The sequence below is a fragment of the Bombus fervidus genome, chromosome 13 (assembly GCF_041682495.2).
Source record: "Bombus fervidus isolate BK054 chromosome 13, iyBomFerv1, whole genome shotgun sequence".
In the NCBI taxonomy this organism is placed as follows: domain Eukaryota; kingdom Metazoa; phylum Arthropoda; class Insecta; order Hymenoptera; family Apidae; genus Bombus; species Bombus fervidus.
This window is the reverse complement of record NC_091529.1, coordinates 10,679,856-10,705,537: the sequence shown is the minus strand read 5'-3', so window position 1 is coordinate 10,705,537 and position 25,682 is coordinate 10,679,856. Positions and strand designations below refer to the sequence as shown.

Below are 25,682 nucleotides of genomic sequence, written 5' to 3'. Positions count from 1 at the left end.
TAGAGATTTATGGCAAGCTGCTGCAGACTCGGCCTATTTATCGTGATAATGTAAGTTTCGACGATCTTTTTACAACGACGATGTAGAAACCCATTCACCAAGATATTTCTATACTTTGTATCGTTAGGAACGGTCAAGATTTCTATTCTTAAATTTTGAATCTTAATTTATATTAAGATAAATTACAATACAAGACGATAAATTAAATACAAGATACATCAATATTATTATTGCGATATCTTGTAACAATCGAACGTTGCAAAAGGAAAACGTATTACTTTCGTGTTTGTTAATTTTATATTTTTCATATTACTTGCTGTCTAAAAGCATTTTTCTATTATTACAGATCTTCTTATGTTCTTATCCTTTAATTGAATTTTATACGATTAACGTGATACTTCCAACGTTTCAATAATACAGTAAAACTATCTTTTTCTTTTTTTTTTTTTTGCTTTTCATAGGCGATTGAAATTCGATCGCTACTAACTATGAAATACGCAGGAAGACTAATCGCAAGCACAGCTGCGATATCAAAGCCGACACGAAGCCTATCTCGAATGATTCTGGAAGCATTCAAAGCCCTTTGTTCATCCTCAGTAAGGTTTGTCAAGGATTTTTAAGGCATCATCACTTTTCTCTTTTTTTTCTTTTTTCTTTTTGAAGAACATTTATTGGATAAACACCTGGACAAAAATTTAAACAAGGTTCATCTAGAATATTCTTAATTCTGTAAAAATAATACTTAACTACAAGTGTCTAGTGTCTTTTATTCCGATGACAATCGACATCTTACGTAAAACGGTAACATTCATAGGGATTTTTTAAGTACAACGAACGTATGCAATTCACAGTGGATGGATGTTTCTGTATATTTCGGTATGAACGATAGCCTTATTTAAATTCATAGTCGCAAATGGAAATAATGAAAATAATGGGATACAGAGCTGGGTAAATTCGATTCGCCAGCGGAACGACAAACCATTTCGGTGTTCCATCTCGCAATAACTTGTAAACCTACATAAAATACCAGTTTATTTGAAACAACGTTAACAAGCTCCGGGACATTGCTACTAATTTATAGAATTTCCTATTCGTGCAACGAATACAATTTATTTATATAAATAAAATAAGGATTACACGATACATTCGTAGGTCTAAAAATGCTTTATTTTGGAAACTTGTCGCAAGAATTGTTCATTTATTATTCGAAATCGTCAAAGACAAATTATTCACCAGACATTATTTTTTAAAATCACTTAGTTTATGTTGTTACTATTGAAATTTACATTTATTACATAATATATATTATATGAACTTTACTTATTACGATGGAAATTATTTAATAACGATTCTCCGCTACTCACATTTTTCAATTTTATTTATTGAACCAATCTATGTACACGATATGAACATTCCAATAAAGCATTTTCAAATCCGTGTGTATAAATCTCAAAACACTCGTAATTCGATCGTTTCAAACACATTTTATTCGTACAAACGTCTTAACCACCAAGCCGAGCCAAACATCGCCATACAAAAATAATCATCGTATCAACCAGGGATCTTTGGTATCGTTTAAACGAAATATTTGAAAATCGGTCGCTTAAATAACATGTTCTCCTTTTTAGGTCAATTTTCTAATTATTCTTAAATAATTGCGCTTCGACGTATTCAAAGATGAATTTGATTCTTCTCCGAACTATTTCATTATACCTTGTTCCATCTTTTGTTTGAGTAAATGTTCTCTAAAGTAATTTTTCGCATGATTTCTGATCCTATTACGTAAATTGTACCGAAGACACAAACTTCCTCGCACACGCTTATTATTCAAGTATACGATCAAAAGGAGGACTTGAAACGAGGAAAGCAAGATGCTGTTTATTTCGTGGAATAGTCTGGATTTATTTAAATTATTCCTTAGTACGTTCGAAAGCGTTAATTAAAATGAAAAAGTATTCTCTCGGCACAAGGTAAAATCCATTTTCACGAAAACAAAGTTCAAACGAAAACAATTAATTAAAATCGACGCATCGCCTCAAGTTATGCTCCTTTATTTCCGTTTCAAATAACATTTGCCCAACTTCGACACGAACACCGCTCTTCCATTCGATTCAAGCATCGTCTAAACGATGCAACGATCCACCCAGCTCTGCGGTTACTTTTACTCTTATAACATCAACCAAATTAAAAACCACCACCGATATTATCAGACGAAAAGAAAGAGAATTCGATAGGTAGATGATAAAAATGGAACGCAAAGCCCGAACAAGATGTAAGAGACGAAGAACTCGTTTAAGAGACGTTGAAACTTTCAAACGTGTCTTTATTGTTGCGTTATCGATATACTTCGTCTGACAATAAAACTCTGCGACATCGAATTAGAGCTACATTGCCATAAACGTCGGCGACACCATTCGAATGGATCGTCGAGCGAGACATCCTTCGCGAAGTGTCCTATTGCGACGAATCCTCCTCGTCTTCGGGCATCCTCTTTCCAAGGCCAAAGTGATATCTTTGGCTCATCAAATCGTTCGGTCTCTTTGGTCCTATCGGCTGTCCGTTGTTCGGACGAGCCGCCCTCTTACCCAATCCAAAGCTATAGGGCCTGCTACGTTTCGCCTCCAAAAGATCGTCCAAATTCTCTTGCGAATGATAAGCGAGATTATCCACGGGCAGATAGTCCATGTTTAATCTGACAGGGTAGTCCGAGTTGTCGTTTCGTTTCCCTAGACCGAAACTGTATTGCCTGCGTTTACCAAGACCGAACGAGTAGTCGCGTCCTCTCTGCAATTATGGAATTTAATTATTTCGTAGAATCGCATGTTAGAAGAATGGATGCGTTGGCTATATCGAGAGAAGGAAGGCTGTTGTACAATTTGCGCACGTTTATAATATTTTTCTTTTCGAAAGGAAGCTTCTAACGTGGAAAAGTTTCATTGGAAAAATATGTTGTTTCGTAATATGTAAAAGAATCTTCTTCTTAGGTATGTTCCTTCCTACCTTGTTATCGTTCGTGTCTATCCAACGTTTCCCAATACCAAAGTTGTACACTGGTAGCCTCTTATATTCGGAAACGTAAGTATAAGCTCTTTTCTCAGGCACGGAGTCGTCGAATTCCATAGAATTCAACATAGTATTATAATCACGAAGGTTCATCGAATAAGGCGGTGCTTCTTCCATCGCCAAAACTGGTCTTTCCACGATCCAAATCAAATAAAGGAAAGCTACGCTCGACGTTAACAAACTTGTCCTAATCTTCATTGTAAAGTTCTCTGTCCGTTTAATTCTGGCCTGAAAAAGATAGAAATGCGATTAAATATTGTATTATCGGGAAAGAAGCCTGGGGAGAAGAAAAAGACCGGTGAACTACAGGTAGAAAATAATAGAAGCGAAGACGGGCCGGAGAAGATGGGAAATCCCGATGGACCATATACTCGTGGTCTTTAACGACATTGGATAATTAAAAAAGGTGTACTTGACATCCACATCTATGGAACACATGTGCATGCTAGGAATACAAAAACCGTGGTATAAAAGGTAGCCGTTGGTGAGTTGTTATTTGCGACTGAGTTGCGACCAGTCGCAGTAGCGAGGAGGCTGCGATTAGTTGTGGGTTAATCAATTGTAAGTTGTGGACCGTAAGTTGTGAGTCGTCGGTCGAGTCGAGTCGAGTTGAGAGCGAGTTGTGAGTTGTGAATTGTCAATTGAGTTGTCTTAGTTATATCACATTACTGCATTAAGTTCACAGTAAATAACCATCGTTTCCTGTTTAAATCGCGATAAATAAATCTATCGTTGAGATATGTATAATTTTCTGTGCTGGACTGGGTTAAATGCGTAGGGGGCATACTTGTATGCGAGTGTCAGTATTTGTGTGTGCGCGCAGCGTCTCAAAGACAAAAGAATGGAAACGGTTGAGTCGGTTAAGAGTCGGGTATGTAAGAAAGTGCTGAGACGCGTGCAAGTATGTATCGATGAATATACGAGGAATCGTCCATGAAATAAATATGTTATTGTTTTAATATTAACCCTCGATATAAATGAAGTGTTCCTATAACATTATTTCGGCTTCAAAGATCCACAATTTTCAACATCTATAAAGATCGCTAATCCGTGATTTCTACAATATAACGTATAAATATATAGTTTAGTCAATAATTTATTAGTTTATAATATTTAATCTCTCTTGATTGAATTTTTTATCGAAAGCTGTAGGATATATTTTCTGAACGTATGTAACCAACTATAGTAACATTTGTCGCCGAAATATCGTTTCATCGAAAACCATTCGAATCACGAGACATTTTACCGGAATGAAGGCAATCTGTTTCCTAATTTCGAGTTGGGTTTCAAAATTCACAAATCATGAATAGCAAGTGACACGACGCATTGCCTCGAAAATTGCTTTCCCATGTATCTAATTTGTTGAGGATTTCCACTTTCCTAGTCCGAATCCAGTTACTGAAACTTCGTTGCCGATCCGATTTTATCCGAAAACTTTTCGTCATAATCACAACACGGCTTTACATCGAAAATGCAAAACTGAAACTCTTAACGAGTTCACCGCGGAAAAGTTAAGTAATCGCACGGATGTTCGATATCTTCGTTGTCATTATTTATTTAAATAATTATATATTTCCCAATGTATTATTATACCTAGCAGAATAATTATTATATCTGCTTTAAATTAAACTTTCAAAGTTTGTTTGCTCGGAAGCATTGGGTTATAGAAATTTGGGAATTTCTAAGAAGATTTTTTGGACAAATTGTTCTCTACATAGATTGGTATATTAACTTTCCAGGGGAAGATGTGTTTTTTAAAGAAATAGAAAGTTCAAATATTTTCGCGCTATACTGGTTCGTAATATTTACACAGTACGATAGTTTCCAGTATATTCGTTTCGCGTGTCTGACCACTGTCAGTCCATTTCCATTTATATTCTTTTGCGAATTTCTTTACGTTCTTCGCTTCCACCATATTATTCCATTCCACGTATTACGTACTTTAAAAACACTTTGTTTTCAATGATCTATTCTTCTACATATATTTCACAATCCCGTGTCGAGTAAAATTTATAAAATAATACATTTTTCGAGTATTTTCAACTTACTTAATTTCCAAAGAGTCGTGTCTTTCGTAGAGAACCGAGACTTTAACGAAATAATTACTAAAGTTGTATTAAAATTTAACGAAATAGAATATTCGATTTCCAAACATGCACAGCTTAAATAAATCAATTTTTAAATTTTTACTACTAAAAAAACCGAACTGTCTTGGTTCTTTTAAGAACCAAAGACACGACGGGAGTTCCAATAAATTTCTGTTTTAACGATCGATCAAATTTTAACCGGGTAATTAACACAGGCTAGCAGATACTAAAACAACTTTTTACGTCGACCGTTTCTTCTTTCTCTTTTCGCAACAAACACGTGAGAAGTGGTGAAACGATCACGGTTTACGATCCGCGATTCACCCGAAAAATCCGACGCTACCAACGATTCTTTCGAGAGCCACGAACGATTGTGAATCCTGTAAATTGAACGAGATGAGCTCCGGGAACGCGTATCCTAGTTTCCCCGTGTTAGCCTTTCGTTTCACTCGGAATTGCCACTTTAAATCGAGGCCGATTTAATTTCCACGGGCATCTCACAGAAATGAAACGTCCTGGTAAATGTTAGGTAGGTACCACTGAAATTTTCACGAGCTTCGCGAGAAATCTTGCTTCTCGGCCTGCGAATCGATATTCTCAGAATTAATCTCACGAATCGGCCGGCTGTAACGTACAGAGGTGTTAATAACCCTTTCGGGATGGTGTTTCTCTCTCAGAGAAAAGTTGTTTCGCGCGAAACAACGATAAATTTCACTAAAGAAACGTCTTTCTTAATATGGAGAAAGCTATCCTTTACAGGAAAGGTTCTCAAATTTTGCTACGTGACTATAGAATTGGAAATGTGATTCGAAATTTTGAGAATCAACGGTGTTGCGGTTGCGTTTTTAGAGAAAGGTTTTTAGTCGAAATAACGACTTATTACTCTTTGCTGCGGATATTTGCTTTTTTCAATAATGACAATGAAAAAGAAATGGATCATAATATTATATTTGCAGTTGTATTCTTATATTCTTCATAAGAAATCAAAGAATAAGATATTCTTTATTTTCATTCCACGAAACGTAAAAATAAAGACGAACGATGATCAACAAATTTATATTTATTTAATAGAACCATCGTTGTTGTGAAAATTCTTGACGTTTGATCATTTTCGTTAATCGTAATCAAGTATGAGCAAGAAATACCGATATCCAGTGGACTTGTATATCGAATATTGAACGGATAACCAATGATACGCGGTTTCAGTATGGTGTAACAACACGTGTAATCGCTCATCCTAAATGCGACCACGAATTCCTAATGATTATCGGATTAACTGAGTTGCAATTCGCTTAAGCTCGATAGTGGCATCTCTCGTATCGAAGAGACGCGTTAACATTCCCGTGCATTGCCTTGGAATTCTATGATAAAATTGGTAATTTTATTTTTGAAAAATCCTAGGACAAGTACTTAGAGAGAAAGTATTTTTCGTTGATTTTCGTTTTGCCTGATAAATTATTAATAACTACGATACGTGTATTTTATAAATATTGTGTAAATATTTAAATAGCATTCACATGCTTAATTTCGTACATTTACTTTAGTTAGTATAGTTAATTGGTAAATAATTGAGAAGTCCTCGTTGCGTAAGCGAGGAATTTTCCTAAAATAAATTTTTGCAGGTTCCTGACAAATTAACAGCGAATTACGTTAATAGTTTGAGAAGAACATTTGTTCTCAAATGAATGGACATTTATGGAATAAATTCCTAAAATCTTTCGCGAGGTCATTGATACTTTGATAACAGAAAAGATTGACGTCTGACTAATCTTGTCGGGAGTAGAAATCATAATGTTGTTGAATAAAATTTTAGAAGAAAAATGTCACGTAGAATAGACTTTTCCGAGTGGAGAAATTTTCAAACTAAAGCCATTGCAGATCGAAAACAAAATTCCTGAATAGATCTTCGTAATTTACGTAAGGAAACTTTGCCAACAATTTCGGCAAAGAAATTTTTTAACGATTTCCTCGATTTAATAAAAATTCGAAGACCGAATTCTTTGATATTTCGATATTCGTAAACAGAATTTCCACAAATTAATAGAAATACAATTCTCTAGAAAACTTGGTAGGTATAATCAATGTAGTTCCATAGAAATTCGAGCGTAAACTCTGATAAACGAGAAACCCTATAAAATTGTCTGCATCGCAACAGGTGCCTCTCAACCGATGAATTTACTTTTTAATTACAGCGACGCTCGTATTTTTATCGCGCGAGAAGTATCAATTCGCTGGACTTTCGTCCCGCCGAGTTAATTCGCCGGCGTAAATCTGCCTTTCCGATCTTCGCTGGATGAAGATGCATTAACACGCAAAAAAAAAAAAAAAAAAAAGAGAGAGTAAAGAGGAAGAGAAGCGAGGAAAACGAAGAGGAATAGGAAGTTGCCATAAAATTGCAAATTGCTTTGAATAATCGTTTCGTCTCGGTTCATCAAAGTTCTTTTCTATGGCTTTTTCACGCGAATCTGATGAATTTCGGGTTACTGGACTGGCAAAAACGTTGAAAAGAGGGCGTGAAAGGAAGGCAAACGGGAAGATGGATATGCCGAGATGTGATTTATCTGATTCGTTTGGGGACATCAATCACGTGTCTTGTATCGTGCTTCATATCGATTATCCAGCTGCTTTGAATCAGCCTGTTCCACGTGTTTGCTGCGTGCACTTTGAGAGATCTGGTATGTGTCCATTTTTTTCTGTTTTTATTGGGCTTTCCGTAAGCAGTGTTGTGCGTTACGACAGGTATTTGTGCCTCTATTAATGCTCCTTTAGAAACGAACAATATTTCTTGCGTCCTGACTATCCTCTCCCGACACTGTGTACTGCGATAAGTATTTCTGTTTTACGTAATTCTTAATGTTTTTAATTTTTGTAGCAATTATTTTTAATATGTAAAACGAATCTCTATTTAAGTACCGATTCTTTAGTCGTCCAAAAATATAAATCGTCGCGTTATGCAGTTTGATTTATTCGTAATTTCGAAATACACACTGCCAGAAATAAGCGAGTGTCTGGATACTTTGAGGCGGTAACATAAAACTGGTTTGGTCGCGTGTTTCTTCTCGGGGAAACTTGTACCGATGATCTTCGGGGAAAAATTATTTCCTTTCCTACTATGGCGTTTCTTTAATCCGCCAAGAAACTCCTAAAAGGCTTTCGTAAATCTCGCTTACTCACAAGTTTTAAGCTGACGAGCTACGACGTCGTTAGGTGGTAATCTCCAAAGTGATAGAAGTGCAATTTTACAGTCACTTAATCTTCAAAAAAAATTTGGTAATTATATATTCCGTGGCATTACAGTTTCTTTAAAAATTTTGTAATAAAGTTCAGAAGTTTCCTCTCGTTAATAAATTATCGAAAGATACGATTACGTTCGAAAGAGAAGAAAAAAAGATATCGGACTGTATTATTAAACGTTCGTGTGCGTAATGCTGAACGTATTTCTTCTTTCATAAAATCGAACTGGTATTTATTTTTCATTACTGCGTCTCTTATTCTGAAATGAACTATTCCAATAATGTATGAAAGAATAAACGACTTCTTGCTATAATACAGTTATTTGTCATGACAGGTTACTCTCTTAATAACGTAGTAACTTATCGTTAGTGTAATAATTTCTTTTCTAAAGAGACTTCTAACTGCTTTCCATTATACAAAGCAACGTACATTCGCGTACTGCTAAATGATACGGAATTTGATATGCTTGCAGCTAATTAATTGGTACTATAATAATGTAAATACTATAATAGATACAATGGTGTGCAAGTACTTTTTACAGACGCTGTGTATGCTTAACAAGATCGTGTCAAAGTCGATTACAAAAATTCCAACTTTTTATAAAAAAAAAAAAAAAAAAAAAACGACGACAAAATGTCCCTTGAAAGAATCAGAAATAAAAGCACAAGCATCGTTCCAATCGCCCCGAAACGCGATAGATGCTGCCTTGAATTACGAACAAAAATCAAAAATGAATATACCGAAATGAAAACACCGACTGGATACGTAAGAAAATCGCGTCAGTTGAAATCGTGTCAATTTCAAAAACGAATTACGAAAGCTCTCTCGAGTGCTGTCGTGTGACGTTTCCGGACCAATTTCCGCGTTTCGCCAGCAATTAAATATCGGACAGTGCAACGTAAAAGTTCAACTATATACCGGCTGTACGTGTTGGTTGAATGAAACGAACTATTATCAAAGTATGCAGACATATGCAAACAAGTACGCGTCGGTGGATCGATAGCGCAGGAGTCGTACGGAATGTGTCTGACTGGTCTGACTCGACGACGAGCTTAATTCAATCGTCACTTGGGAAAGTTTCCGATGGACGACAGTTGGCAGGGCTGAAACGCCAGTGATTCGACGATGTTTCGAAAATCATTGGCGAATTCGTGAGTTTCTGATTGACATCTGTGTCAGAGGTTTGAGACGTTACGTTGCCAAGTTGTAATTTTAATTGTTTCCGTCACATATTCCTATTATTGGTCATTGGCCATTTTTATATAGTTAATAGCTATACCTTTTTAGAACTTTGTTACGAATTTGTGATTATGTTCTAGTTGATGTCTGTAAAAATTGAAAGAATTAAATATAAGCTTTCGTTTAAGTCTAAAATACCTTTCTTTGAACTATTTCTGATAATGATGGTGTTAGCTGTTCGATGCTTTCGCGTCTTTTATTTTGTTAGCTTTTTAATTCAGTTCAGTTATAACGACTTAATTTCAATCGAATTTTTAATAATTTCGCGATATTTTTCTCTTTCTTTTCATAGAAAATTATTATATTTCACGCATAGTGCTTTTATAGAAATTTCTGCGCACGTAGTTCTTCCTCGGATACAACTTCCTTACGTAAGAGAAAGATAACTCTGATCATTGCCCTGTTACGAAAATTCTGTTTTCAGGAAAACGCGTGAAAAAGAAGCGATTTACGTAATATATCGAACGTGATATCACGGAGATGGAAATTAAGAGATTAATAATTATTTTATTTACTTTCGTTTACTTTACTTTGTTCTTTTTTCTTACTTCGTCGCTTATTCATTAGCGATCTCATTTATATTACACCAATCGTGGTTTAACCGGATGCTTTGGAAAAGCACAGTGGAAGACTGGACGCAGGATCGCTTTTTAGTTCGCGACAGGAAGCCACCCCCTATGATATACTTGGTAACCGGAAATGCGATTAACGCGTGCTCCGTGGCAAACCCATCGACGATTCGCTAATGAAATTTTAAGTTGTCTTCGATAGACCCTTGTTGATAGACTCCCACTTTCCTTCGCCCTCTTCGTCCGATTTAATGAAATTGCCCTCGTTGACCAAATGGACGAACTATCCTGAGGGAATTCAAGATGCGATAGGGTAGGCTCTTCTTTTAATAATGATCGAGTTGTGGTTCTTTTTCTGTTTCGAAGATACGTATAACGTTATTATTATTTAGGAACTATCGTTTAATTTACGAAGAAATATAGTTTCATTTCATTTCGATGAAATTATTATGATATAATTATATTACAATATAAAAACTGCGTCTTCGTGTTTATTCCTTTATCAACGTCTTTCTAATATATTCTACTTGATCCCCTTAACGTTTTTACCTATCGCTAGATTCTGTAAGAATTTTCTTGTTTCACTGAATTTTTAAAAGCAATTTTTACGATCTTTCTAGAAGACAAGCGACATAAAAAAAGAAGGAATAGCTAGTGCATGAACGATATACGAGAACTCGAGAAGGAAAAGCTTGAGACGCGTTATTGTTGCGATTATCATGGCTCTCATCGACAGACTTGTGAATAGGTACATACGTATACGTGCTACCTCGCCCCGGAAACGAGATTATCCTCGCTTCTCGATATTTCTCCCTCGAGAGAGGGAAAACGCGCCGCATGTCGTGAAATTAAACCTTGTTAACTTGTCTTCCATATTCCACTGTTCTTTACGATATCGCACTAGCTTCCGGTACAGCAGAGACGACCAAGTTCCGCGAACTAATTCTAAAACAACGTAACAATTTCCGTTCCTTTAATTTCCTATGACAACATTTTTGATTCCTCGAACTTTCGATTGGAAATTCCACTTCGTAAATTCCATAAATTGTTCGAACCATTTGTTTCTCGTATCTTTGTCGGATCGTTTCAATTTTTAATTTCTAAATTCTTCGCTGAGGCACGCAGAAGCAAAAATGTTATAGTTAGGTCACCTACGTTATTTGGATAGAATCGATGCGATGCAACTTACGTATCGAAGAGAAAAAAAGGCAGACGATCGTCGTGTCTCTTTGTAAATTTGATTATTCCAACTATTTGATCGTAATTGCGCGAGTCACTGTATATGCAGCACATTGTACAGCACGATAACGAGAAAGAATAAAGACGGACAGCCGGAGCAAGTTGACGTAGATATCGAGACACGGTCGGTGAATTTTACGCGAAGCGCGTCATGAAAGTAACGTAAAGAAAGTAGAAATACGGAAAAAAGAACGATACGACGATGAAACGGTGAAGCTGAGGAATCGTAAAAATCGTAACGTCACGTTGCATCGAAAGGCGAATTTCACGCGCGGTGGATCATTATCAATGACGACGTTGTCGATGAAAGTGATAGCAATCTTATTAACGGACCAAATATCGCTTCCTTCCGTACTTTTGTTCTTTTACTTTCTTTAAGACGAAGTGTCAGCTTTCCAATTTCGTCTCGGCGATGGGATACTGTAATGTTTAAAATTTACAGAGACAGATTACCATTTTAATTCGTTTCTAGAAATAACAGGATTCGGCAAACTTCTTCGTGCTTGGGGCGATTTCATGGTTTTTGGACAAAAACCAACAATCGTTGGCATTAAAAATTACAAGAAACTTTCGATGTTAAGCATCGACTAAAAAGAATCTTGTATTTTCTAAATACGAATTTATGCCTAGTGTCTGAATCTAAAGTTCTTTATGGTTGTCGTAGAAGAGACAGATTGACTAAAAATTAAATCTTTCTTTCAATGTAGCATTGTTGTATTCGATATAGCAATTTTCAATCTTTTATTTGTATTTTATGGTATCATTAATATTTGGAAGAATGGGAAATAAATTTCTTATATTAAATTTTGTGTTCTATAATATTGGAAATTGCGGGAACCTTCGAGTGATAACATCATCATCGCGTAATTTCATATGAAACTTTTACAAATGTTAAAATTTAGGACAATAGTTTGAAACAGTTACACCCTATCGTTGATATAATTTTTCTAATGTTTTATTTAGATAGTATAACGATTCTATAAGTATTAATATTTGGAAGGGTGCAAGGTAAATGTTATAATAATTAGAAGGACACTTCTAATAACCAGAGTTTCATCTAAGTTGCAGATTATACTATTTTAAAGGAAATTACTACTGAAAGTTTCGTCAAAGTTCGAAAATGGGATGCTACGAGTAGTTTCGCCTTACCACGGCCATCGCTTTCGCTAGTTTCCTTTCTCGATGCGTCTGATGGAAATACAATACAAAGAACCGTTACATTATGGCAGAGAATTTCCAAGTTGTGGCACAGTTCGAACACAAGACGAGATGGTAAAGCATAGTTTCGTATTCGAAACTGTTAGATACCCGTGTTTGTGGTCATAAATCGTGTCATCGAATTGGGTCAAGCTTTCCGTTTAACGTATATTTATAGAGAGAGATCAGCCATAAGAACGTAGAATATTAATAAATTGCTGGTAATTCTACGCGATAATACGATTTATTGGACGAGAGAAAAGACTCTTCTACATTAAAAATTATTTGCGAAAATTATTAAAATATTATCCCACTCGTACGCACGATCTTTATCAGTGAAATTGATGAAACGTCTTACACTGGATCATAATTTTTCTTACTTTTAGTATTATAAATTTAATACTTAAATATCGAAATAAAGGTATTTAATTTGCCTTGCTTTTAATACTGGCAATTTGAAAATTTGATTACGAAAATAACTTAATAGACACGCAAAGCAAATTGTAAAAAATATATCTGGAGAAGACCGAGGAAATTTGTACAATTTTCAGTATGATAAATTTAAATTCAATTAGACGTCACTGAATCGACACGGAGAGTGCAAAATTTTTAAAGTTGGGGATAATATTGGATAATATTGGAAGATTTAAGTAATATAGGTCAACGATCGCCGCTAGTGAAGTTGCTCAATGTCGTGAAACAAATTCTATCTAATCTTTCTCAATCCTAATACCTCAAGGTTTAAGTAGTATGGGTCAAGGATCGGAGCTACCGAAGTTAGCCAATGTTACGAAGCCAATTCTGCTTAATCGTTTCTAAAGAACTAAAAGATGGCTGAATAAATACAAACAGAAACCAGGAATTATTTCTTCCGAAATGATCGGTAGAACGAGGTATAATTAAAACAATTAATTACATATCATTGTAAAAATTCTGTTTCGTCGAACAAATTAACGCGAGAAATAAAACGATTGCTTATTCCAAAATAATCGATTGAATTTTATAATCTGCCACCTGAAAAATACATAAATTGACAAAATATCGCTAAACCAATTTGAGATTATTCACCCGCGAATAAAAAAGCTGTGATTAATAATTTCTTATTTGCAATAAAATCAGTTCACAGCGTTGAATTAAAATTTAGAAAAAGATGGCTAGACCGACGAATCACCGAGTAAACTCTCAAAATCTGCGAATTATTCGTCGCGAAGTGAACAGCAATTCTTGCTACTTAAGCGATCGCGAGAACAGAGCAATTTACGTAGTTATCAAAGAGCAAAACATATTAAAGTAGAAAGCCATGCAGCACCAAACAGAGAATCGTTGTACCAAAACGACTGGTAGTAAACTGAAAAGTTGTCGTGAGCTAGTGGTTCGTCATGGCAGGCTGATTAGCCCACTTTCGGATTTCATACGCGCGAGATAAGCAATAACTGTGCACTGCACGCTGCTTATAAGCTACAAAAGATTCGCTAATAACGCTGTTTTAATAACCTCGCCTGATCCGTGCTTTTCCTTTCTACTCCACCCACTGCTCTCGTTTTCTCGTCGTTTGTGACACGATGTTCATCATGGAAACGCGTGAAAACGATCGTATTACAAGGATGTCGTAATAGAAATTAGGAGATAAAGAAATTCTAAATTGAAGTAGCTAGTAGCAATTGATATTGATCGACTCATAGACATAAAGTATTTTACGTGTTTTTCCGATATACGACCATTTCATATTCTACGTGATCTATTTTATGTTCTGTTATTTTCTAGTTTACGATCATTTTATGATAATAATAAGTGTTTGTAATAAGTGTTTATGTACGGTCGTCGATATTCGTTGAAGCGTTGTATTGTCGCGACGAAAGAAAACATATCTTCGTGATTGTATTATTTTGATGAAAGTGATCTTGCAGATACAAATTAGACACTTGTAAAATGTTCGATTTCTAAAAATTTTTAAATATATTTAATAGGAACAAAATGGTTACAATATACGTAATTGATATATCGATGCACATATAGATAGATAGATATAGTATATAAATATTTCGAATATGCATAATTGCAGTATAGAAATTTAGAGTATAGGTGTCTTTCTCATTGACAGTTCAGGTAATTACATTTAGAAAAGGATTATCTTGCTTAATACTAGCCTAGTAATTTATTAAGTCAATAAAAAATATTAAATAAATTACAACTCGTAGAAAATTCTCCAAAACTATTTAAATTATTAATAGAAAAAGATAAAAAGCAAACGAGTAAATATTCTTACGGTTTAAGACATTTTTCAACAATTGCAAAACCTACAAACGCGTTCCTGTACTAGCATTGACCTGTACCAGCTGCGATCGTTGACTTATACCACTTAAGTATTCCAATATTTCCGAATTCATCGAATGTTCTCACAAAAAAATTGTAAATTATCTCGGAGAAAATAAGAAAAAGGAAAGAATTTGACTCTGGTAACTCTCCGTCGCTCTAATGTTTTTCGTCGTGTCATAAACTCTCTCTACGTCGCGATAGATCGATCGTAACAATTTGCACGGACTTGTAAAAGATTCGCGCCAGGATCACGAAATAAATCCGTTTTCTAGATCCGTAACACAATTTGAAGCGAGTAAAAAGACATTCGCTGTATACTTGTATCACGTGCGATCAAAGTTTCGACCAATATTCTCTTAGAATCTTAACAACTCGGACAGCACGAAAACTTCTCGTTCGATTGGAGTATTCGATTATTCCGTGGCCTCGAAAGAAGAGGCGATTGCTTCCATGGAACGAAAGTTTCGATATGAATTTTATTGAACCAGTGACGCCTGTAAATAACTACGAAGATATTACCAGCAACTCGAAGTTTTAGTCTTGTCGTCGAGATAATTAAAAAATCTTACTTTAGTCAAGGAGTTACTCGATACTCCCGATATGCCGAACGCTGCTAATGAATTTCCGATCCTTTTATTTTAAATTCTGTTTGAAACACGAATTACGGCGAAAGTTTGAGTGACATTCTGAATAACGATCTTGTGAAATTTTCCAGATCTATATGATACTTTGCGACCTAAAAAGTTTGTGTAAAAATTTTACGTTTAGAAATCTATTGTTTCATTTTTTAAAACAGAGGAACATCCTTCGGGCGTGTCGAATTGACTTAGAGCTAAAACGTTTGATGGGAGTAACGATTTATTATCAGAGGATATTTATTAAAGAAAGATCCTGTGCGTATTAATCGGACCATTTATGGGAACGTAAGTGTCTGGAAATAACAGAGGAATATTAAAAATGTTGTCGCTGACTGTGAGAGAATTTTCTTGACTACTTTCCTTTATTTTTTAAATAAAGAATTATCTAGTATTTTTGCTTATATAGTATTACGCTATGTTTTTATCGTTATTTATTTTTTATTTATATATTTCTAATTAGTAACAGGAGTGGTGTGTTTTCAGTAAAATTGTTCGAATCGAAGCGACACAGCCGTGTGACATTTCCGAATCAATTTAACAGCTTTCGATGACCCAGCGCGGTTAAAAACATGTCACCGTAAAACTTTCCGACGGATAGTTATTCGAGCGAAATCGTAGTTTCCAATTCTACGATATTTGTTAGGTAATTCTTTTAATCGCAAGCTTTAACTTTTCAACATGAGATTCATCCTCCATACAGTGTCATAAAATTTATTAATAACAGATGTTCCTCTTGAAAGATTTCTGAACCTTTAAATGGCTTTTAAACTTAAGTATTATACCGTGAACTTATTTAAAAAAACCTATCAAATGGTTTCAGGGAAATTATCGCGCAAGAAAACCATTTAAATTATACTTCTCCGTAAAAATTTTAAAGCGATTTCATTATTTCTGATAACTCACGTATAAGAATAATAATTATATATATCATTGCGGTTTAGGAATGTTGATGGTCGTTTATCACTTATCAATTTATTTGTGCAAATGATTTGATTAATTTGTATAAATAATTAAGTAAATAAGTAGATATATTTCAGGTAGTAACAACTACGAGAATACAGTAATTGAGAATGAAAATCAAAACGAAAAGCGCGATAACGGTTTCAAAAAAATGTACGTGCCTCTTTTGTCCGATTCCTATGGTAATCTATATTTCAATTGCATCGGAATAAAATGGTTTTCCTTTTTCGTATACCAGAATAATCCCATATACGGTGTATATTCAGTAGTAATTATTCGAACGATAGAAATTTCGTATTTAATTTTACCGTGATTATAAAAGTTGTTATTTGTCTGGAAATACATTATACGCGTTATCCACGTTATCTAAATAATGTTTTAAAACGAAAACTCTTTGCTGCTGATTTCGGAAGCTACGCCCAACGACATTCGTATCTTTTTAATTCTTTTTTTTAATTTGTTCGTTTAAAAAAAGATTTTAAAAAGTCTTTATTTTTTGTTAAAATTCTACGCGTACTCTTGCTGTCTTTAATGCGCACGATTCTCCACTGGCAGGCTGCGAATGTTTATGCAAATAAATATACAAATAAATATACGAACATATACAAAATATTTATACATAATACGAAAAAATCGTAAAAATGACCAAAGTAGAGTATCGTTTCCATTATTTAAAAGATAAAAGAGATGTTGATATTTAAATTTCTTTACTTACATTCGTGAAAATTAAAATTTTTATAGTATATCCATCAGGACAGTGAATGTTAATTTTATTTTACATTTGTCGCAGCTAATCGAAGCAAGATCGAGCGATTGTTTATGTCATTAGGATAATCAACTACAGTAGCCCATGACTCTTCTCATTATTGAATAATTCGTTTTTAAACTCGCTATTTTACCTGAGCAATTAATCAAGTTACTTCGACATTGGCTGGAAAAAAGTAGGGTGATCCTGTTTCTTATTACGGTTTTATTCAAACTCTCATCAATGCTTGTTCACATCGGCATAAAGCTCGAATTTAACGTCGTTACACGTTACTAACGGGTGTCACGAAAGAAGAGATACTTTTTTGTTGTATCGTCATTTGTCGTTTGCGGCTACATCAATCATTAGTTAACATTCGTATATCGTGGATCATACAATTTTATCGTGCATCGTTCCTGACGCCTTCGCAGCCTGTCGCTATAGCGAAAATTTATTATCCAAGGCTATGGGAAATTATTATTCGTAGACACGTCGCAAGCAAATCGATCATTCCTCGCATAATTACAAATTTTGAAACTCTTTTTACCTTTTACCATGACTGACGGGTCAAAGAGATGTCATATCTCATTAATAAACCATTAATAAAATAAAGATATATATTTTTTTAAAATATAAATACTTGCAATACACCTAAAAATAGTTTACAAATAACAAATTCTAGCACTTCTTGTATAGCACCCTATAGTTAAGAAATACTATCTGCGTGATGCAGAAGAATAGTGAAATAATTACGAAGGCGAGCATCAGCGTTTTCGGGTTGACGAACGATTTGCCCAACGATCGGCCAACTGTTTTCGTACAAGGCAGAGAAATGTTTGCTATGTTTGAAGACAATGTTTTCGCGTGGCAAACACGCAAACAGGGGGAAATGCCCTGGCGATAAATAATAAACGAAGGATCATTTTCAAGCTACGATTGAAATATCTTTTAGGGGAAGAAAGTGTCTCGTTATCCAGATAGAAAAGTAACATTTGACATTTCACCCCAATTGGTTCGTATCTCATAAGCTAGTTCCGAAACCTGTTATAATTTGTACAATGACTTTAATAAATTTTAATAACTTCTTAAGCAATAGTTATTGCATCGTAAATAATTAAATATGTGTTTTTACAATCCATTGAACATTTAGAAAATATCGATTGTTATAATGTTAAATGTATCCTTGACTGTTTACGAAAGTTTATAAATTTATCATCTAGTTTAGGAGACTTATACCTCGGAATCTGACAATTAACTATCTTATCCAACAAATGATATTAAAATTAATAAATCAACAAGAAAAAAAAGTATATATATAATTTGTATGGAATGTAACACAATTAAAATAACAAAATTTCGTTTGAATGCCTTCGTTAAATCCTCTTTATGATCATGTAAAATTATTATTTCTCTGTAATTTAATATTACTTTATTATATGTGGAATTTTAAACAAAACGCGTTAATTACTCCAGTCCCAGAAAATTATCATGGCCGATCATTTGTCTTTTGTGCCTCCACGGTATATTCAATGTTTTGATAGAAAGTATTTCGCTGATTACGAAGCTAGTAACAAAAATGAAATTGTTAGATGGCCGAAAATGTGGTGCTTATTAGAAGACGCGTGTAAATTGAAGAAAGGATTCTACGGAGGTTGAAATTCTCCAAGTGCTGGTGTTAATAAGAAATTCCTTCGCAGAAGTTTCGCGCCCCGTCGTAATTCAGTAATCTGATGAATCTTGACACACAGAATAATAAGGTTTTCCATTAAAAGAATAATCTTTTTTGAAGTATCCTACGTTAAATCAAATCAGCTATATTTTATACAGCTATAATCGATTTAGTTACAAGCGACGAGAGAAAGAACCAGTTGCCGTAAATCGCACCAGAGAATAGAAAGATTAAAATTACAATTTATAACGTTTTCTTTGAAAACAGTGGTTAATTGTTTTCGCCGAATGTCCTCGTTTCTTTCATAAAAAGCACAACGAGTTGTCATTTTGATTTCTTCGTGGAAAAGAGCAAACTGCTAACATTACTTTTATACTATGCGATTTGTCACCGATGGGTACGTCCTTGCAAAACTTTTCTGTCGTCTCTTTTTACAACTGTACTTTTAGAGTTCTTCCGGACTGTCTCCGACGTTTACCATGACCGGAGACATTTCGAGTCGGACACTGCTTCTCATTCCAGCACTCCGTCCTCATCTTTTCTAACTTTTTCCACGGTTCTAATTTCTCTGTCCACTTTTCTCCGTGTTTCTTTTCTTCTTCCAACGACTTTTTCCCCGATGGTACTGATAGTAAAAATTGACTCGACTTTTATCTAGACGCTGCTTCCAAGATACGTGACGATTAACAGAGTGAAAATATAGCGATACGATATAATTTAATATTTGTAATGTCAGTGTAATAAGCTCGTTCGCGTTTCTTTAGGAGAGCATCAAAGTTTAATTACTAATTATATCGAGAACTTAATGTAACTTAATATATTAAGAGATGATTAGATATTTGAATTTAATTAATTTTACGAAAATTTCACTCAATAAGAAAGTACGAACGTTCAAAGAGGAAAATGAAATATCGTAAACATTATATAAATTCAAATTCAATACACCGAGGAATTATTGAAAAGTTGAATTTAATTTTATAAACGATCTATTGAATTCCTGTCTAACGCTGCTTTCATTAATATTTCAAGAACGTGCTTAAAACATAGTTTCTTCTTTCGAGCAACAGGTGAGCGTTTTGTTGGTCTCATGAATAAAAAATCGCCCCTTCTCTCCTTTTCTACTTCTAGCTGATCGATGTTACGGTTTCACCCTTTAATTCGCGAAGTCAGAGGTGACTAACAACTAGGTACTTTAAATTTCTGTATCCTTCTATGTCCTTCGCGATACAAACCACGAATGAAATTTATCGTATAAAACGTAGAGCAGGCAAATTCAAGTAAGATAAACTACATGATCTAAATTTAATCTAAACGAACTACACCACCATCTACGGCGATACTATTCGTTCAGACTTCGATTATTTGAACTTTCAATTTTGATAATATTCCGGTTTTCAATTTTCAATATTTCGCTTTAAGCCTTCGCTCTACTCTATCGTGAATGAATAAAATCACAAACAATTTCAAAAATTTTCAAAAAAAAAAAAAATATCTCGCGTTATCCAGAAATTGGAAATCTGATCGTCCTTGAACAATTCTCTATAAATTTTCTATAAATTCGCCACGCTATTGGCATAGTAAGATAATTCTAGCGAATGTCACACGAAATTACAGATATCAAAAGGGAGAGACTTTCACTTCTTGTACTGTACTGCGTTTAAAACGATTAGAGTTTCCGCTTTGCGCCATAATCCTGCAAATTACGAATCGTCAAATTTCTCGAGAGATTTCGTAATCGTCTGCATTAACCAAATTGGATGGACGTCTCAAAAATGTTGTAAGAGCACTTCAATTGCAATTGCGTCAAATCAGGTCCAATATCTCAACGTTAGTATTCGGCTGGAACAACGTCGTGTTAAGCAAGGAATATCCCTTTTATAACATCGCGCTCGATTTATTACATGGGGATCCTAATTGTGTGGAACGGTATGGAAGCATCCATCCCATGGAATCCAATTACGCTCGAGTTTTTTCAAGAGAGAACTGGTCGATTTTTGGTGCAACAAACTTATAGATTCGAAGATAAACAGAAGATTAATATTTCCTTCTATTCCTTCCTTTCTATTCCTTTCTGTATTTTTTTTTTGCTTCTTGTTATACTTAATTTTATATCTGTTCGTGTTTATAACAGCTCGAAATTATCGTTTAATTTTTATCGCGCTCAAAACGAAAACGATACAGTCCAAATCTTCATTATGATAATCTTCAATTAGAAACGATCAATTAAATACCTGCATTGCATTCTATACAGTTGCATTCTAAGAGAACAAAACTACCCCTCTGAGTTTACAAGAAAGAATTTCAGACCTCTCAAAATTTGGTACTATCACTTTTCTATAAGGAACTATCGTCTAAATCGTTTCACAAAAGACTTCTTCCACATCGTGTTAAATATTATCTTGACATTGACCGATACATCGTTGGATCTGTACTTGATGTCTATTTCACGGTAATTATTTTTCACAAAGCTCGCATTTTCCTTCAGATGTACGAAACGAAATTTTATTCTAGAAATCTAAAAATTGCATTCTATGTTTGAAATGTATTTCAAATACGACACTAAAATACAAAACAAACCAATAGAAACTATAGTTCGTATAGGTTTTTGTCAAACCATCGCTCTAATCTACAAACAAAATTCTAAGCACTTCAAAATTGATCGAAAGCATCGAGCTACCTTAAATATCTTTGTATCAAAATCTTCACACGAAAATCGTATCACTTATCACAGTTTTCCACCCAATCACCTCACTACACCTCCTATAAATCTTCAAATAGTCACTATGAAGCGTTAAGAAACAAAATTTTATATACAACTTCAAAATCATCTTACAGATGAAATGAAATACTATTAATAGATACTATACTTCTAATTTCTCGATTATCATATTTTGTTACATGCACGTTTGTATTTAGCTGTTAACCCACACCCATAGAACGAAATTCTAATGTTTCAAAACTGTCTCTTCCTACTAATTTCGAACAAAATATCATCGAACCACCTTAGACATCGTAGCCAAAGCCAACCATCGCCAATCTCTCCGATTCTTTCCCATAAAATTCAAACACTACATATATATATATGAAAGAACTCTTAAAAAATCTTTTCACTTTTTTCTCGAAAAATTCAACTCCTACAATTATACACTAACGCACAGCTTATACGAATTCTCAGGAAATAATATCAACTTGTCCCATAAACTTCAATTTCTATTAATCATATCGATTCATAAAGAATCCTAACAAACTTCTCTCGCAAAATCAAACATCTATATTTATATTCCTGTTCTTAGCTCGTACGAGTTATTTTCAAAAAAAAAAAATCCCAACACCAATGTTTTCTTACAAAGTTCAATCGCTATAACTATTCACAGCTGATACGTGGTAGGAATTGTCCAAAAAATCTTTCCACCGAACGAAATAGGAAAATAGTAAGAAAAGTACACCGGTAGCCGCGATCTCGAAGAAACGATCAGCTCACCTGTTGCTATAGAAGCGAAGTAGACGATGTATCGAGGTGGATGTTCCCTTGGGAGTCGAAACCGTAGCTCCGTTTCCGTTTCACGTGGTTCACAATCGTAGGTAAGGTGTTGGAGGTTGAGTGTACTATGCCGAGCGCCGCGAGTTTGCTGTCTACACGAGATATGCCGATCAGGGCATCGCGACGCCACCCTTTATACGCGTGTAAGCCGCCTGTGTGCCGTGGGCCGCGCGTGTCGACTACCCCTCTGCTTTTCTCGATCTCCGTCTCTCTCTGTCCAACCCTGATCGTGGTACAGTCGTCTTCTTCGCACACACCGTGTGCGCATACGCGCGCTCCTCGCGATCGGCATTCAATTCTCTTCGTCGCGAGCTGCCTTCGAAGTCGGTCTGATAAAATACAATGTGTGAACAACGCGGTTCTATTTAATTCGTTATATTTAATTTATTCCCTCGTTGTTCTTCGTTAAGCAGAACTCTGGAAATGTCGTTTCAAGTGAATAAATAAATTTGGGCGGAGAAAGGGTCGAGAATAGGTTTCTCTGGTCAAACGAATTTGACAATTTTTGTGAGATGGTTGATTTATGGTGAAACGTAGTATTTTTCGTTGTCGTGAGTTGTCTTCGAATTCGGCGTGGTAAAACGCGTGTGAATAATTCGCTTCCATTTCGTTTCTTTTATTTTGTTCTATTTATCGTACTTATTTTATTTCTTCTTCTTTTCATTGTGGTTAAACGTGGTTTCGGAAATTGTAGTTTTCTATGGAATTTTAATAGAACTATCTATATGCAGGAGCAGAATTAAGAATAGTAGAATTTTGATAGAATACATTTTGGAATCTTCGAAGTAAGAGAGTGTGGCAAAATACGCCTGAATAATCCGATTTTATCTTTCTGTTTGTTCGTTCTTTATTACGGTTATGCAGGATTTTAATGATGTTCTAAATGAATATTAAATGCTGATGTTTCAGCCATGTACGTATGACGGGTGAAATGGAGAAGTTGGTGAACTTAGGATCGTTAAAAGCCAAAGTTTTGTACGTCAATGTAACTTGATCTGTGAATTAACCCTTCCATATAGTTGTATTTTGCGATTGCTCTACTTTTCTAAGAACGAAATGGAGCATTTCTTGTGAATTTGAAGTTGCGTTTTGAGAAATGCTGCGGTTCTCTACATTTTTATGCTTTTTTTGTGGTTTGATAATTTTTCGAAGGAAAAAGCAAAAAATGTTGCAAATTTGCACTCGACTAGGGGAACGTAAAATTTCGTCGTGATCGGCGACCAGTTCGAATTGCTTGTTACCGTTAAAGAAATGTTAATGAAAAGGAGATGACTGTGTAACTTGTATTCCAAGGAATTTCAATTTTCTAAAATCATTCGCGACAGAATGGAGGATTTTTGTAAAAGATTTTCTAAAATTAAGAAAGAAAGAAGATTCTCGTCCGCATCTCGCGTTCATGACGTTAGGAAATTCAAATATAGGATATCCATCCTTTTTTAACTTTTCGTTTTTTCATTAGACGCCCACACGTGTAGCCTCTTTTTTATTTAACGAATGTTTTCCTATTTTCTGGTTGCTCGCACAGGCAACAGGTTCGTCCACTCAACCTTTGCGAGGTTCGCGTAAGTTCAGCTGTTTTCGACCTACGTGATGGAAATTTGCCTCGATCGAGCCAAACTGAAATTGAGCTGTTTTATATATCATAGTTCTTGGAGGCTATCATAGATGAAATTGCCGCGTACGCAAATTTTGCTTTAATATTGTCCATGTTAATATCATCGTAATATCTAGATAAATCTACGTTACAGGAATGGTAATGAAGAAAAAAAAAAAAAAAAAAAGAAAGAATTAACCGAATCTTAGAATTCTCTTTTATAACTGCAATGTTTTAAAAAACACCGCTCTATAACGTAAATTGATGGAAACAAAAATTGCAAATGAAATGTTGCATTAATGCAACGTTGGTCTTTAATGGCTTAAGTTATTTTCGAACGATGTGTTTTATTTATAATTTTATTTCAAAGAAAAAGAAAGCAGATAGAAAGTTCAGACTTATTTTTCGACGTTAAAATAATTTCATCCAGTACTATGTATATAAATAATTCTAATTATTTATGTTCGTATTGTACGAAATCTCCATATACATCGTTTTTAAGACTACGATAAATTTCAAGAAAAATTATCTTCGTTCAAATACCTTCATCTGTCGCGAATCTTTGCTGTTCTTGAAACTATGAAACATTTATATCCTACTTAATACCAGAATGAATAAAGTTTCAACATTAATACTAATAAATTAACAGAAACTATCTTTATTCCAGACCAGAATAAATTGGCTGTAATATGTTCGTTCAAATACTTTTATCCTCCACGAATATTTGGAATTCTTAAAGTCGTTGAATATTCATATTCCAGCGAAGACTCAAAATTAACAAATAATTAACAAATAATCTCATCATCAGCAACTATTTTCATTTAACGAATGATCATAGATGTTAACATCGGCATAGTAATAACAATAAGAGCCTTTATGCAAACCCCTTCGTTTTCTTCGAATCGCTAGAATTCTTAAGACGAATAAGATGAAATTAAAATTAGTAAATAAACAAAAAGTATGTATATCGAGGATGTTGCGAACAAATGACTAATTTTACCCAAATATTTTTATTTTCGTCAAATTCTTGGAATCGTCAAATATTGGATATCCGAGTCGATCGCTTCCCTTTGACGCCGACGTCGACAAAAAGAGAGTCGACAAAAGAACGACGACGAGTTTATTGGTTTTTTCGTCGGATTACACGAACGATGACAGGGTTCTTTTCACGGAAAATCGACATACGTCAACGCGCATATTTCAGGTATCGGTCAAACTAAAAACGTGGCGCTATTTGATCCGCGATTTGTCCAGCTTAATTGGCTGGTTGTGAAAACACAATTGTTGGATGGTTTCGACTAAACGACACCGGCCCATGGGGAACGGCTGTTTGCTTCTCACTTTATTGGGGTGGTTTTAGTTGCGTCAGGAATCCAGTTATGAAGACGTAAAGTATACATACTCGAAATCAGGGATAGCTAGAGGGATAGGAAATCGCCGGAGATTAGATTAGTCAGGGTGTCCGAAATTTTGCGTACGCTTGATTTACAGTTCCCAACTGGAATCTGGAAATATCGCATCAAATGAATACTAAATGTAAATAGTAAACTGTACATAGTTGAATCAGTGAAACTGGATATCTGAAACGTGG

General features: G+C 34.7%; 1 protein-coding gene across 1 annotated transcript; it reads right to left on the bottom strand.

Moving 5' to 3' along the window:
* Positions 1 to 747: 747 nt before the first annotated feature.
* Positions 748 to 22,621, bottom strand: Apime-asta (allatostatin A). The gene is made up of 3 exons (XM_072015232.1): positions 22,438 to 22,621; positions 3,001 to 3,291; positions 748 to 2,784 (listed from the first exon to the last, which is right to left on the bottom strand). Exons 2-3 carry the CDS (start codon positions 3,259 to 3,261, stop codon positions 2,455 to 2,457), a joined length of 591 nt encoding a protein of 196 aa, XP_071871333.1. The 5' UTR covers positions 3,262 to 3,291; positions 22,438 to 22,621; the 3' UTR covers positions 748 to 2,454.
* Positions 22,622 to 25,682: the final 3,061 nt, after the last annotated feature.

Bases quoted from the DNA above. Each gene is read 5' to 3' on its own strand.
- Apime-asta (XM_072015232.1), bottom strand. From the start codon at position 3,261: ATGAAGATTAGGACAAGTTTGTTAACGTCGAGCGTAGCTTTCCTTTAT. The intron at 2,785-3,000 runs GTAGGAAGGAAC...CCATAATTGCAG, and splicing joins TAGACACGAACGATAACAAG to AGAGGACGCGACTACTCGTT.